The sequence below is a fragment of the Lepidochelys olivacea genome (assembly GCF_965140295.1).
Source record: "Lepidochelys olivacea isolate rLepOli2 genome assembly, chromosome: 10".
In the NCBI taxonomy this organism is placed as follows: Eukaryota; Metazoa; Chordata; order Testudines; family Cheloniidae; genus Lepidochelys; species Lepidochelys olivacea.
In genome coordinates, this window is record NC_140420.1 from 70,500,322 (window position 1) to 70,516,058 (window position 15,737).

A 15,737-nucleotide genomic window follows, 5' to 3' on the forward strand; every position below is an offset into this window, starting at 1 on the left:
GCACTGGCGGCCGCTCAGGCTACCTATCTGAACTTGAACCAGGCAGCGGGGTGGGCTTCAGCTTGGACGGCTACCTGGAGCCTCCACCGGTGCTGCTACATTGGCCCAGCTATTTTTAGTGGGCTAGCTCAAGCCCTACTAGCATAAGTGTGTCTACCCGTGCTGAGGGGTTTGCTCCCAGACATGCCCAATGAGGCCTGGATCCTGGGCAATACTGTAACGATTATTTGGAGGGGCTTTTTTTATGCCAACAAAAATAGGTCCCTGCCTTAGTTCTGCAACTCAAAAGAATACCCTGCCATCTATTTATACCCAGGTTTATGGTGTTCTTGTACAACTGTATGCAGTGGGTTGAGAATAGCTAAGCTTGACTTCTCTTCACAGCATAAAACAGTTAATTAGTTGTATGGCTGTATTTATCACTCACTCTTTGGTCAGAAGCGGGCAGGATTTGAGCAGGAAGCGCGACAGAGCAGTGTCCTGGTAAATGAGATCAGGAGGGGCAGTTGGGCTCTTTAGATTCAGGCACCGAACGATGACATAGAGAACAGCAGCGACTGCAGCCAACTTCACCCCATCGAACACGGCTGGCAGCTCGGGGGTTTCCAGCATTGCATTCATTTCAAATCTAGAGACAAAGAAGAATAATCTTTTTGCAATGTATTGACACATTTACACAGCAACTCAAGCTGCAGTATGAAATACAGAATCCCGCTGATAGTGCTATAAGGAACGCTTCGCTGCACAAATAAATACTCCCATGACAGGGTCCACTCAAAACAAGCCACATCTGGAGTTGCCTTGCATTTTAAGACTCTAAAGTCATCTTGTGTGGGTCTGGTACAGACAGGGGGATCAGTTAGGGAGGGAGATTTATTCCTACTCAGTGTTGCATTACGATTTCTGTAACGTGGGTCTCTTAAGCATCAAACACTACCAAGATCCCAAAACCACTAGCTGACTGCAATGTCTCCAAAGAGTGCCCAGCACAACTGAAGGTGGGGGTGGTGCCATGCTTTGGGAAGAGATGAGAAACCAAGACATGCCCAATTTCTCCTCATAGTAGGACAAGCCATAATTCCACATGAAGTCTCTAGAACTGTCATACCACTGTATCACTCCACAACAGCCTGAAAGAGGCTAATGAGTCTGAGAAGGGGGAAGTTAACCAGGTAGGCCACAGTGGAGGGGAATTTGATGGACTAAAAAAAAAATCCCCTGAATGAGGACATAGCCCATCTGTAAAGGAACAGGAGGGGCTATGATAGAAACCAGGAAGCTGGCAACAGAAAGAGGCTGCAGGGAAGCTGTCTGCAGTCACTCTCTGGGGGAAGGGCGGTGTGTCTGAGCCTACAGAGTTTTAATCTGCAGCAGGAATGGCAGAAGCTCCCTAAAAGTGGGAAGACCCCCTCCCATGTCACCCCTTCCCGCAAGGCCCCTTCTCTGCTCGCTCTATTCCACCTTCTCCTCCACCACCCCTTATGGCTGGTAAAAAGTGTGAGGGCATAGCCCTCCTACTTTTAAAAGTGATGGGACCATGGTCCTCTGACCCCCTTTGTTCCGGCACCCCTGATCTGCAGTCACTCCTTGGGAGGATAGAGTTTGGGCTGACAAACCCAGAGGGAAACCAGAAGGTGTAGGAAAGGCTCAGGAAAAGGCAGCAAGGTTTAGGATGGTGCAGACCTTGGCTGCTGATTAGAGGGTCCCTGAGCTGGAACCAGGAGTAGAAGGAAGGCCTGGGTTTGCCTACCAGTCACTGGGGAAGTGGTACCAGCTGGGCAGCGAATGAGAAGACTGCCTGGGACCCTTACTATGGAAAGACTGATATCCCAGAAGGGAAAAAACGCACAGTGACCTGGTCGGAGGACCAAGCCACAAACACGCAGCACCCAAGTCAGAGAGCGTGAGAGAGAGCGAGCAGCAGGGCATGTAGCAAACTGCAGAAAGGAGTGTTGGACCAGAGTGGAGCTAATCCCCAGACACGGCCAGAAGGATGCGCCCTAGAAGCGAGTGGACTCAGGGACAGTCTAAATCCTTCAGATTGCTTGAAGATAAGGACACCGGAATGTGTGTTTGGTAACGGGATACCTATTCTTTAGAAATACTGAACCCCCCCGGAGGAGCAGTGTGGGTCAGTGGATTTAGAGACAAGTTTGACATGATGACGCTACCATGAAATAGCGTCAAAGTGAACTCCTCACACTGAACTACATGATAGGTTAAAGTAAACAATCATGTTATCTGAATCCTCCTTATCATTAAGGCTATATTTTAGTCACGGGTATTTTTAGTAGAATTTATGGACAGGTCATGGGCAGTAAACAAAAATTCAAAGCCTATGACCTGTCCATGGAATTTACTGTAAATCCCTGACTAAATCTTGAGTGCTCGGGAGGTGTGGTGGGGGTGGGAAGAGGCGTGGCCAGAGGGCTCCGTGTGCTGCCTTCATCCCAAGCGCCGACTCCGCAGCTCCCACTGGCCAGAAACCATGGCCAATGGGAGCTGCGGGGATGGGGCCTGTGGGCAAAGGCAGCATGGGGAGCTGCCTGGCCATGCCTACACCTATGAGCTGAGGGACATGTTGCCGCCTCTGGGGAGCCCCCCCCCCGAGGTAAGCACCGCCCAGAGCCCTCACCCCCCTCCTGTGCCCCAACCCCTTTGCCTAGCTCTGAGCCCCCACCCACACCCAAACTCCTGCTGCTCTGGGAGTTGGGGGGGAAAGGGAGGCATGGTGGCCCAAGACTGCCCCAGCAGCAGCCACTGGAGAAGTCACAGAGGTCCTGGAAAGTCACAGAATCCATGACTTCCGAGACCTCTGAGACAAACTCACAGCCTTAACTTATTGTTGCCCAGGAACACAAGGATTGCCAGAATGGATCAGACCAGAGTTCCATCAAATCCAGTAACCTGACAGTGGATAATCATAGAATATCAGGGTTGGAAGGGACCTCAGGAGGTCATCTAGTCCAACCCCCTGCTCAAAGCAGGACCAATCCCCAATTTTTGCCCCATACCCCTAAATGGCCCCCTCAAGGACTGAACTCACAACCCTGGGTTTAGCAGGCCAAAGCTCAAACCACTGAGCTAGCCAACACCACAGGCTTTGGAGGAGATGCCAGAAACCATGCAGTGGGCAGATATGGGATAATCTGCCCCTCATAGTATCAAATATCCTATCTGGGTATCAAATGCCAACTGAGTTTGTTATTTTTCCACTTAGGCTTACTGTAGTTCTGCAACCAAGAGACAAGATTGGGATTAAAAACCCAAGCCCTACACTAACTCCTTAGAGACAAGATTATGCAAAGAAACACATGGATCTCACACACTTATAGAGTCATAGATATTAAGGTCAGAAGGGACCATTATGACCTAGTCTGACCTCCTGCACAATGCAGGCCACAGAATCTCACCCACCCACTCCTGCAATAAACCTCTCACCTTCATCCCTCTGTATATGACAAACTATGAGAGTCTTCAACTTTGGCCTAGCCTCTGCTCCAGAAGCAGACATGCAACAGTCAGCCTCTATGTACAAATCACAGAAATGCAGAACTAGAAGGGACCTTGATACTAGGTCTTCAGCTAGCTACTGTTCTGGTAAAGGAATCTATTTAAGCAGAGCCAGAGCTAAGCGGGCAATTTTTCCTTAGCCCTTCTCTCCCCATGCCAAATATTAATTCATGCAAATAAATGAGAGAAATATTTACCAGTGTTGCTTGGTCTTCAGAGCTAGAAGTATTCAGGCAGTCCTCAAAGGAGCAGAGTTTTACTGTTCAGACCGACGTTCTAGTAGAATTACCCTAAAATAAAACCACAAAGATCACATTACCACCACTTCCAGTAGAGAGATATGCAGCCTAACAGAAAGAACACAAATTACTGTGTAGAGGTCCCACTGCAGACAAGAATGTCTGCAAGGCAAAAAGATAATGGTAATTAACTTGTGTATGAAAGTCATGGTGACACAGTGTACTCTTTGATACATCTGCTTCATGGAAGCCTTTTTTCAAACACAGATTACTCTAGTTGACCTACCCTGTGTAGCAATCCTTGAACTGCACAACGTAAGTATTTTCACGGCAAAAGACAGATCCCACTTTCATTGCAGCATCCTGTAAATTCACACATGCTGGAAGTGAGAAGCACCTCTCAAGTGCAAGGCTGACTTGTATTTGAAAAGACAGGACATGAGAAGTGGTACTGTGCAGGGATCATACACAGCTGCCAGGATTTCCTGCCATTGCAAGGGTCTACCAGGCCTCTTCTCAGCTTTCTGTAGACTGTACAGCACCAGCATTGTGGAATTGCTAAGCTGTCAAACTGAAAAAATTCTTTCCATTGCTTTAACACAGGCTTAGCCAAGAGAACTCTTACTTTAACAGATGGAAGCTCATTTACAAACTCTGTTTGGCTTCCACACTTTTGGTATCACAATTTACAGCATATCACTCTTCAGCAAGATTGTGACAGCAATCAGGAGGTCCAGACATGCCTATTTAATTAACACTAGTATACACGTGTGCCAACACTCATGGCAAAATCCGGTATGTCATGACACCGCATTAAGGCAAGTGAAAAGGATATAGCTTCAGAGGCCAGTCACTTATACTTCACGATTAGCTCTTCCGATCCCCTATATACACCAATCTGGAATCCAAGCTTCTGGAGAAGATAATCACACCTCTGTCTTCCACCCTCCATGACCCACTCAGCAGCTCTGCATGTATTATTTTAGAGAACATTCCATCAGCCAGGCTCTCCTGCACTGGGTCCAACCAATGATATTTAACTGTCTTTACAGGAAAGCTCTTAAATTTGTGTGCTCTCAAAGGAACTTCAGTGTACTTTTGACCAACTGTTGACAAGTTGGCATGTTAGAAGCCATAAGATGTCACTAGAACTATATTTACAGTGTAAGAAACAAGAGGGATGAAAGTAAGTCCAGGGAAGTTTAAGGTGGTGACATTTTTTAATGTTTTAACCCACATTTCCATTAAAACAAGGTTGCGGGGAGCCACATATCAAATGATTATGATGGTTTCTCCATCATTTGAGGTCTTCAAATAGACTAGATGTCTTTCTAAAAGATGTGCTGTAGCTCAACCAGCAATTATGGGCTTGATGCAGTAGTTAATGAGTGAAATTCTATGGTCTCTATTATGCAGGTGGTCAGACTATATGCTCATAATAGACTATATGGTCCCTTCTGGCCTTAAAAATAGTCTAGGAATTATGTGGACAGGATTGTGTCATCCTGACCGTGTTTTCACAAAGTCAAATGTTATGCTAGCGCAGCAGTTAAGACTGTCTAAGTGCCTCCCTCTGACCTACGTACAGCAGTATGTCACACCAAGCTGAGTGTGACATACTGCTGTACATAGGTCAGAGGGAGGCACTATAAATGCTAGGGGGTTCTGTTAAAAAATAAGTCCACAAAAACCAAATATAGGACAGAAGTCTTTGAGACAATTTAGATGAGGATAAGCCATGCAAAAAGTAGCAGAAGTCAGTGAGAAAGAAACGGGCAGAAGTCAACAGGCCTCCCCACAGGAGGCACTGCTGAATTAGGACAGTTATTGAAAACATGCCATTGAGAGTAAAACAAAGTTGAAGGTAATTGCACACTCTGCACTAAATATTGGAGGTTACAGCAGGAATACTAGTTTTTAAAAGTCTGTTTGCTTATGTTCAGGCATGCTCATGCATACAGAATTAATGTGTCAGGAATAGATTTGGTTTGTGGCGGGGGGGGGAGGAGGGAGCGGTGTTGGTAATGCATTAAATGGTGTCTTCTGCATACAAATACCTGTAATTTCCACAAGGGACAAATTCCGCTCTTACTGACAGGTTACCGTACATCTCAATAGCAAGCTGTACGAAGGATTGCATTAAATACAAGAAGAATAAAACTGTACATCTGTTTCTTGCAGACTCAGTAACATGTGGATGGCAAGCTATCCAACTGCTATTTCAAATTTTATGCAATTACATGAAACGTTTGCATCCACAATCAGCACAAATAAGAACTTTTTGTTCTGCCTTTTCCTCAGAGATTCAAGTCAATTGACAATGCCACAAAAAGGGTACCTGCCAAAAGCTGAAAGAACACCCTAAGGAACTTCTGATCATTTGGCAGGAAGTCCTAAGAAGCATGTTCTCAGACAAACCCTGCACTCAGGGTCCCCTTATTTAGCACCTGTGAAGATAATCTAATCCTCTTGGAAATGAGACCACCCAGAGCACATTAAGCAACTGTTAATGTGCGTCAGCAGGGTCCCCACAGACAGACAGTGGCAGGCTACTGCGGGACAGATTCAAATCCCAGCTTGCAGTGAATTAACTGCTTGTACAGACAAGCTCTACGAGGGCAAACTGAACAAATCAAAGTTGCAGCACACAGTTCAGTGCTGAAAGACCACTCATAGCTTGTGCCAAAATCAGGGCTCAAGGGAGGGATTTGCTTGGTCAGTCAGTCAGCCTTCAGAACAGAGGATCTGGCTCATATCACGTTCTGACAGAAACTTCCTGGCTAGTGCCTTTGGTGGATTTTGAATTCTTCATTACATAGCACACAAGCCAGATATTTAAAGTGTAGAGGTGCTGTAAGGTTCTGGGAGAGTGTTTACATTGCACAAGGCACCATCTAGCTGGGGCCAGATGGACAGGGGTGTTCAGTAAGTCATCTGATTTTGTGGAGAGCAGCTGGCATCCAAAAGACCGACTCTTGGAGCTAAGCACTTTGAAGAGATTTGCCCATACACTTAAGCGTTCTAAGCAAATTTACTTTTGAAAACTTTGCTTGGATAATTCTGTAAGTAGGGACTCTCTTTTGGCCTTGCTAACAGAGACCCTTTAAATCTAGTTTGCAGCCAGAGCCTCTTGAATCTTTCTTCCCTTCTCCCAAAAGAAACTGCTTTGATTCTCCTTAGCAGCATGTTTCAACAGAACCATTTTAGATATAACACATCACAGGTAGCTCTTGCATTTTGTCTTCCTTGTTCCAAATCTGGAGTTTTCACAACCCATTTGACAGATTCTCTATAATATTAACTGCTGCTCCAATTAACTTTCCACAAAGGAAACTCGCAGATTCCTGCTTGTCAAAAAGAAATATGGCAATTTCAGTACATTTAACCACAGGGTGTACAGATCAGATGTACACGGATATAAAACCGTTAGGGCTCTGCTATTGCCTTGATAAGGTGCATCCAACTGACTCTTTATCTTACAAAGCAAAGAAACTCGCCTGTACTCAAGCACACTCCCAGCCTTCCCTATGTTTGCTCCCACAACTCAAAATACAAACATGCTTATGAAATAGCAGGGAACCAGGCAAACCAAGCTAGTGCCTATAAGCAGACTGCATTCAGAAATACATTCATTCTTTCTTGAGAGTACCCTTTATCAAGGCTAGGTATAGAACCATCATAATGCATTTTGCTGCATTAGGGTGTATCAGCCTGACCACATCACAGAATACGGAGAGCTATCTTATCTAAAACTATGATTAGGTTTGGAAACAAGATCTATGATGTGCAGGTGATATGTCACATGGGAGATGTTGCTGAAGTCCTTTATGCATGGATCAGAAGATATGAGTCTGTTACTCTGCTTCAAGGTAATAGCAGGTTGTTTGATTCATCAGATTAAAGCAGAACCAAGACCCCTGCCCCATTTAATTGGCAACACTGAAATAAGTAGAGAATCCCTTATGTGCTGGAACCCCAAAGAATGAACCAATATTTGTCCTTGTTTTGTAGGGTAACTGCAACATAGATACTTCATGAGTTATGATAGATAACTTGCCTAAACAGAAAACAAAACAAACAAAAAACCCAGGCAACCTTATAGGTCTCCAAATAATTTATGTGGATAAAGTACTGACCAATCCTTCCTCCAACAGGTGTGTAATACTGTGTAGCAAGTTATTTATCTAACATGCTACCCACTGGAGAGAGAGTTACACTAAGCACAAGGGAAATACACAAATCTCAGAGCACCTTACAACAGCACTCCATTACTGCACAGTCAGTCTCTTCAGTGCAATGCTACTTCATTAAAGACCTGGGCAGGATGCTGCTGGCATCAAGTCATGGCTACACGAAGCAACACGGAAGTTATAATCTGATCTTTTAGGCCTATTAAACAGGACCTGTGTAACTATCTAGGAGGCCTGTTAGGTTCCCTCACAGTATTTTTAAAAAAGCACAGTCCTACTGTCCAAGCCTTATGTATATTGAGCCCTTTCCCTGGTAGGGAGCCTGAGGATTCCCTTCTCTGCACTGTCAAAGTCCCCACATCAGAACTGTTTTCAGCCAAGAAGACAGGAAACAGAGCATATTGCAGATGCTCTTTGGTCAGCTGTAGGAGTTGCAGCTGAGTGATAAGATACACTTCATCCCACCCAGGGCTGAGCACTCACCAGAGCTTCCTCTGCAAAGTAAACAAAAGACAAAGTCCAAAAGCACTATGCAAACTGACCAGCCTCAAAATATATTTAGAGAAAAATACCTACACAGTCAACATTAGAGGGAACAGTATCTCCCGGTGAAGCCCCACGGGGTTATCTGTGCAGTCTCCCAGCACTTGCAGGAAATGTTCAAGCAGCAATAGTGCTCAGAGAATTCCATTTTCTGGGACCATGCATGAGAAGAGGAATCTTGCAGAGAGCCCTTCACACAAAGCATGTTTGCAGCCAATGAAAACTAGTAGCACGAGTCTAGGGGAGCTCTTTAATTTTAAGTTTTACATTCATAAATTCAAAAACTAAAAACAAGGCAACATCATTTCAAGACTGAGAGGAGCAGAAGTACAAGGACCACTTTAAAGAAGCCCAACACATAGTCAGCTAGTTAAGAACAGTACACAGAATGCTTCTGGCACATGCAATTCTTAGCTTCTGGTGAGGACTGACCAGGAATGCAAGATATGTAAAGCCTTCAACTCAGTCGAGAGCTCCATCCATTGATCTTTGGGTTTCTAGAAAATGTCACCCTCCACACCCCTCTCATTCCCCCCCAAAAAATCTTTGCAAAGGCACAAAGGGCAGTGAGATGCCAAACTCCCAGTGAAACTCAGTGAGTACTGTAACCTGGAAAGGTTCTTAGGTGCCTATTTTCCTCCCCAAAATTAGTTCACTTTAATACTTTTAACTTAGTTCTGCCTAACTAATCATGCATATTTCTCACAGTATATGCACTTCAGATATTAATGCATGTCTGAACAGCAACTAGAAAAATGGGATTCTGACTAGGATTACCAGGTCATACCACAATACAAATTTAATAAGTCTAAACTCTGCATTTCTGGTTCATTAAAATGGCTTTCCTTGCCAGGCAGAACCTGAAACCCTGTCCCTACTACGTATGAATCAAAGGATAAATATCACTGCCACATCCCATGACCCAACCAATTCTTGCCACAATTTGCCTACAGAAGGGCACATTCATACCATATTGCCAGGGGACCCCAGACTCCAGCCAGGTCAGAGGCATCAGCTGGTACTATACAACATGTGAGGTTTAGCACACATCCAGTATGTAGCTTATGATTGTAGATTAAGTATACATTAGAATTAAACAGTTTGCACTCTCAGTGTACTGGTGTGCATTACATTTAGTTATTTTGACACACATAATGCCTTCCATAGACATTATATGGTGCAAGCTCAACCCCCAAATTAGTTTTTTTAAGGCAGAGCTTTGTCACAATTCTAAGAATGCTTCCATGTTTATTTTTACTTCCAGTACACACAAATGTGTTTGGAATTTATTCCCGTGGAAAGATTGCATCTGAATCTGCTGTACTGAGCTAATGCTTTAGAAGCAGAAAGTGAAATCATCTAGATTCCAGCTATTAAAGATTATTGGGATTTTTTGAGCAGACAACCTGAAACTGTAAAAAGCAAACAACTGAAATTGCGATACATTGGTTAGATTTAATTTTCCTCAGTCTTACAAATCTGAAAGATGTAAAAACACCTTATTTAAGTGACAACAAAAGCTCTTTTAAAGAGACATTATTGAAGAGGCTAGCATTCCTGAGAGCTCAATCTAAAGTAACAAAGAATGCCAATGCCCTGGACAGATCTCCCCGCGATTCCACTTCTGACTACCTATTTTCATGCTGTTTAACTGAAGTGATGCAGATGCTGAAACAGAAATATCTTAATGGTGTGATGCAACTTCAGTACCAGGCAGCTGTTCTACTGTTGCATGTATGCAATGACACAGGGGAAAAACACAGCCTTCTCTACCATAGGACATATTGGGTTTGTTTCCTACCACGGCTGCTAGCACTAGCAGCACTGAATTTATGTTAGCAATGGGAGTGCTACCCTGGAGCAAGTACCAGAATTGTAAGCACCATGTTGTACAGAAGTCCTTTGGGTAGTGTTAAATTGTGCTTAAAATGCTGCCAACTGCCTGCACCCCTCTTTCCATTAGCATTCCCATCATTGCTACCCCTGGAGATGTACCAGCGACAACGGTGGCTGCTTTTTTTTTTTTTAATAAAGCAAAGAGCTTAGTTTAAACGGCTGTTTCCCTCCTTGCATGTTGACATTGAAATTGGTTGTCTGGTACTGAAGTTCATCAACCCTTTTAAATACACGATTAACTTATCCATCAGATGAACCTTTAACCAGATTTGGCTTTTAAAGAAAGAGTGGGGAATGTTTGTTTGTGCAGATGATCAGATTTCAAACGTTTGGAGATATTAAAACAGTTAATGCATATTTTAGACTAACAGCAGCAGGTGAGGTTTATTTTAACTTTTATGTAATGCTGAATAATCTTTAGAACAAATCCAAAACAATAACTGAAAATAACTCTAAAACACTAACAGAACTTCAGAAAACCTTAATATTCCATACAACATATTGGCACATGAGCAGGTGAAATCACTAGACCTGCCACCTAAAGCAAAATTTGGTTAAAAGCTAGTTTGTGCCCAGGCTGAGACCTTGTATGTCAAGATATATCCTGGGTAAGTATTACTGGCAGTATTACAGGCCACTGAAAGTGTTTATTATAAAATCCTAATGCCACCACTAAAATTAATTGGCAATCTTTTGTAAACACAAAAGGGGAACAGAAAGGCCAAGGGAGTCATTACTGCAATTAGCAAACTTTTTACTTACAATTGTTAAATACAAAGCAGCCCAGGTAGCCAATGGATGCTACAAATCCCAATCCAGAGAGGAACTGATTTTGTACTTACTAATTTCTAACTGCTTTGTTCACAGCTGTCTCCACCGCACCTGAGGGCCAGACACCTAAACCCCATCTTTTCTACAACTTGGAACCAACTTGACTTGTACCTGCCAAGCAAATCCAGAGTGTTTTTCTGGTTATTCCTTCATCACTTCATCCACCTCAACGATTACCTCCACCCACAACAGTGTTGATATTTTAGATGGTGTGCCCTTCAGGATAGGGAAGCATCTTCGAGGGTGCGTCTTTACATGTCACACAAGTGTTTCTCGCACCTATGGATGCTTTATAGCAATGCTAACCTGATAGCATCTTGGATTAGCTCACTAAATAGGAAGCCCAGACCTGAAGAGAAAAAGAGGGTTAGAAAAAGTTTACTCAAAAGCCAAAGCTCCATCCAGAAGAAGCTGTGTTTTACAGTGGGGGATGGTGACAGAAGGGATATACAGCCACAGCCCTTCCTGTAAGAAGCTACTCCATGCCCAGGGGAAACAGGGAGAGCTTATCCCTCTCCAGCACCAGTAAAGCCTGGGTCAACTTCCATCCCCCACTGAGACTCAGTCTACATGACAACTTATTTCAGCATAACTATGTCTCTCAGGGGTGTGGAAAATCCACATCTCTAAGCAACATAGTTATACCGACCTACCCCCAGTGCAGTACCTCCTATACTGACAGGAGAGCTTCTCCCGTTAGCTATTGCCACTCAGAGAGGTGGAGTACCTATGCTGACAGGAGTTAAGGTTTGGCAAAGGGAAAAAAAAAAAAAAATATGGAGAGAAGGGGACCAAAAAAACCAAACAAACAAAAAACCGTGCAGAATGTAGGTCTAGCCAAAGTCCAGTTGTTAGAAGTGGCAACCAAATACAAAAGAAAGTAGGTCTAATAAAATGAGGAAGAGTACAGTGAGAATTCTAAAATGGCTGAGCTCCTTTTTACAGCCCATCTCAATGAAACTGAGTTACGACAATTAAGCAGTAACAGCTATTTAGCTTAATAAAACAGCTATTGTTAAAAAGGAATAAAATGAAAAACTGAACACTTTGTACCAGTCAGTTGATTCGATTAATAAGCCCGGCTCACAGGCATTTCTAGACCAGCAGTCGTGAGAGAAAGGAAGCATGGCAGTCATCTTTTATATATTTAAAAAAAAAAAAGAAGAAATAGCAATCCTGGTACTTACCATGACAATAGGACAACTATAACTTCAATCAAAACCAAAACAAGTAGTTATCTAGAGGTTAAAGAAACCGGGAACTATGTATGTATAGCTGTTTGTTTAATAAAGAACTAGTCACTACAGACAAGGAAGAGCTTTTAAAAAAATAAGTTACATCAGTTGATGAAAGAAATATAACAGTTGTAACACATGAACGGCAGTACAATATTTGACAGTGTAAAACATGAAATCTTACCTGGAAAACCCAAACCGACTCAGATAGAGCACTGTCTCTCAGACTGAGAACTGAACAGACCGCAAGTGGTAGTCAAAGGACATCTAGAGTTGGTTACAGAATGCCAGAAATATGGCAGTGCGGGCCCAAGGCTATTAGAGAGACAAGGTTGGTGAGGTAATATCTTGTATTGGACCCCCCCCAAATTGACTGTGAAGTCCTTAAAAACATCATAATCTCTAAACTGCCAAGAAAATTGCTATATAGTCCCTGAAATCTAACCACTAGCTAGTGATCAAATCAGCAGAAAGAGAGGGTGCCATCGTAATCCTCAACTGTGGTGACTATGTGAATGAGACCAACTGACAACTCTGATACCCCCTACAATAAAGAACTTAAAGAAGAACCCCCACACACACCACAATTTACCCATGCCTACCACAACACGTGGTGTACCTCATTCAGTGCATAATCAAAGACATTACCTCACCCACCTTGCCTCAAAAATATATCAGGTGCTAGGAGTTGGCCAGGGAAGGAGGTAGCAGAGGGAAAGGTATCCAGTAGATAGAATAACAGACTGAAGTGAGACCTGAGTTTTAGTTCCCAGGTCTACCACCACCAACTTGCAACCCAAGTCATTTCACCTCTATGTCTCAGTTTCCAAGCTGTAAAATGCAGATAGCAAAACTACCCCACCTTTGCAGAGCACTTTGAGATCCCTGGATGAGGAGGTGATATAACAATGCCAAATATTATTGGGGACAGGAGGATGGGAGGGGTGCAGCATTTCATATTATGCACATTTTTATTTAGGATCTTTATTAAATGACATGGAAAGACAGATTATGGCTTATTAAATTTGCTGATCCCAAATTAGAAGGGTACTTCAGACACCAGTGAGAACAAAGTAATAATACAAGGAAAACAAGAGATTAACGGAATAAGCAGGAAAATGGAAATACAACTTAGATAGGTATAATTTATAGACTAAGGCAAATAATCCTTTTTCTCTAATGGGAAGGTGACACTTGGAAAGTAGGAACAGCTGAAGGAGACTTAGGGGTGACAGTGGACACCAAACGAGACATGAGTTTGCAATGTGATATGGGTGCAATAGAGACTAATGCAATTTTGGACTGCACATACAGAGGCATCTGATCACCAAACTCGGAGGCAACTGTCCCTTTATATAGAACTGAAATAATTGCACCTGGTAGACTGCACAGACAGATGCTGATGAACAGAAGTAATAAAAGTGCTCATAAACTGGGGGGATTGAACTACAAAGAAAGAACTAAACAGCATAGCTAAATGGAAACAGGGGAAGGGAAGAGGGCAAGACATGAGAACAGGTTGCAAATATCCAAAGCGCGTAAAGCCTCAGGAAGGGTGAGAATTTTTTGTCGTGGGGATGGGGGAGGAAGAGCATGTTAAGAAAGGGAGAAAGCAGATAATGAATGCCAGAGAACATTCTGGAGGTCAGATGCACCCACATGAGGCATGGGCTCTGTAAAATACAGGTGAAAGCCTGTGACATTGGGGTAATTTTGAACTGGGCTGCACAGAGCACCAGTCAATGTGTGCAATGAGGGTACCCTTTCTCTGATGTGGGAGGGAAGGGCTTATCATCCATAGGGTAAGGAGAGGGCAAAACGGATGGGGGAGAAAGAAGATGGTCCTTGATTCCTGCCCAGGTCCCCCACCCCACAGATGGATGCAAGGAGGGATGAGAAAAACACCATATCCCTGCCTGGCTCCCCACCAGTAGACGGATGTGGAGTGGGGACCTCAGTCCCTGCGCAGCTCTCCCCCCCCCCCCATCATGGGGGAGGGGGAACGACACTCGACCCATGCCCAGCTCTTCCCCCGCATCATGGAACCGGGGGAGGGGCTCGATCCCTGCCCGGCTCTTCCCCTCCCCCATGGATGCGGGGCCGGGGTGAGGGGGGCGGACACTGGATCCCTGCCCGGCTCTTCTCCCGCCCGTGGGTGTGGGGTGGGGGACACTCGGTCCCTGCCCGGCGCCCACTCCCCTCACGAGACGGCGGCGGCGGGGGGGGGCGGGAAGAAGGGAGAGCAACCGATCGCTACCCATCTCCCCGCCCTGCCCCCGGGCTGTTTGGGGTGGGTCTCCGCCCCTGCCCGCCTCACCTGTAGGCCCAGCCCGGTCGCTGTTCTCGACTCTTCCGGCACCAGTTCCCATCGATGCGCAGCCGAGCCGGCCCTGCTACCAACTACCCCTTAGCAACCTCCCGTGCAATTCGATTGGGGACTGGCCACGCCACTCTCCCCTCAAAGCGGCTTCAGGTTGGCCAGTGGGCCGGCGTGGGGGTGGGGAAACGCTCGCACCCTGTAGCTGCTCAGCTTGTGGCTCAGTAGCGCGGGATCCTTGGCTTCCATTGGCTTTCAGTCCCTGTCAGTCAGGGGTGGGCGGTGACTGCCAGTGGCTTTATGACGGGGTGCGTGGCGAGAGGGAGGGGCAGAGGCCAGGGGAGCTGGTCTCTTCTTGAGTCACTTGGCACGCCCTGGCTTTTCTGCGGGCGGGGCTGCCCCCTGCCAGGCCCCATGCACCTGGCTGCTGAGAGCCCAGGGGCCTGGCTCCCCACTGCTCTGCAGCCTGCCCAGCCCCCATGAGGGCCCCAGCTCAGTGCCAGGCCCTTAGTCTGACCCTAAATCCAGGGTTTCCCCTTTGGCTTAGGGGCCTGCTGCAGATGGGAGGCCCAGGGTGGAGGCTGGAGAGCGAGCCCATCCCACGCTCGCCCCCGGTCCTGCAGAGCTGGGCCCAGCCTCCCGCTCTGGGCATGGCGACTTGGTGCGAGGGATCGCAGCACCGCTCACGTGTGGTCTGGCTACACTTCCTGACGGCACAGCCGCCCTGTCGGATCTGAGTGGTGCTGCCAGACCAGGCAACAGGTCACCATGCCACCCGTTCAGCTTTGGCCTGGTCACCCTCTGTCATGATGGAGGGGCAATGCTTTACCCCACTCAATCCCATGTAGGGATCCTGCTTTGGCATCAGGCCCTTAGCCTGCAGATAAGAGCCCTGGTTTACTATCAGCTTTTGGATTGCAGGGTCCCAGTAGAGTACAACAGTTTGCTGTCAGCCCATTAGTCTGCAGAGTTT

At 45.5% G+C, this 15,737-nt stretch overlaps 1 protein-coding gene across 2 annotated transcripts in view; it reads right to left on the minus strand.

Annotated features, from left to right (window-relative positions):
* ABHD2 (abhydrolase domain containing 2, acylglycerol lipase) overlaps positions 1-14,873 on the minus strand; it is a 60,236-nt gene extending 45,363 nt beyond the window's left edge. The window contains exons 1-4 of one of the 2 annotated variants that reach the window (XM_084640603.1): positions 14,765-14,862; positions 12,632-12,762; positions 3,711-3,803; positions 428-628 (exon numbers count right to left, since the gene is read on the minus strand). In XM_084640603.1, the coding sequence (XP_084496729.1) occupies positions 428-621 (194 nt within the window). In that variant the 5' untranslated portion in view covers positions 622-628; positions 3,711-3,803; positions 12,632-12,762; positions 14,765-14,862. Of the gene's footprint in view, positions 1-427; positions 629-3,710; positions 3,804-12,631; positions 12,763-14,764 lie in introns of both variants that reach the window. The other variant, XM_084640602.1, reaches the window with a different exon arrangement.
* Positions 14,874-15,737: the final 864 nt, after the last annotated feature.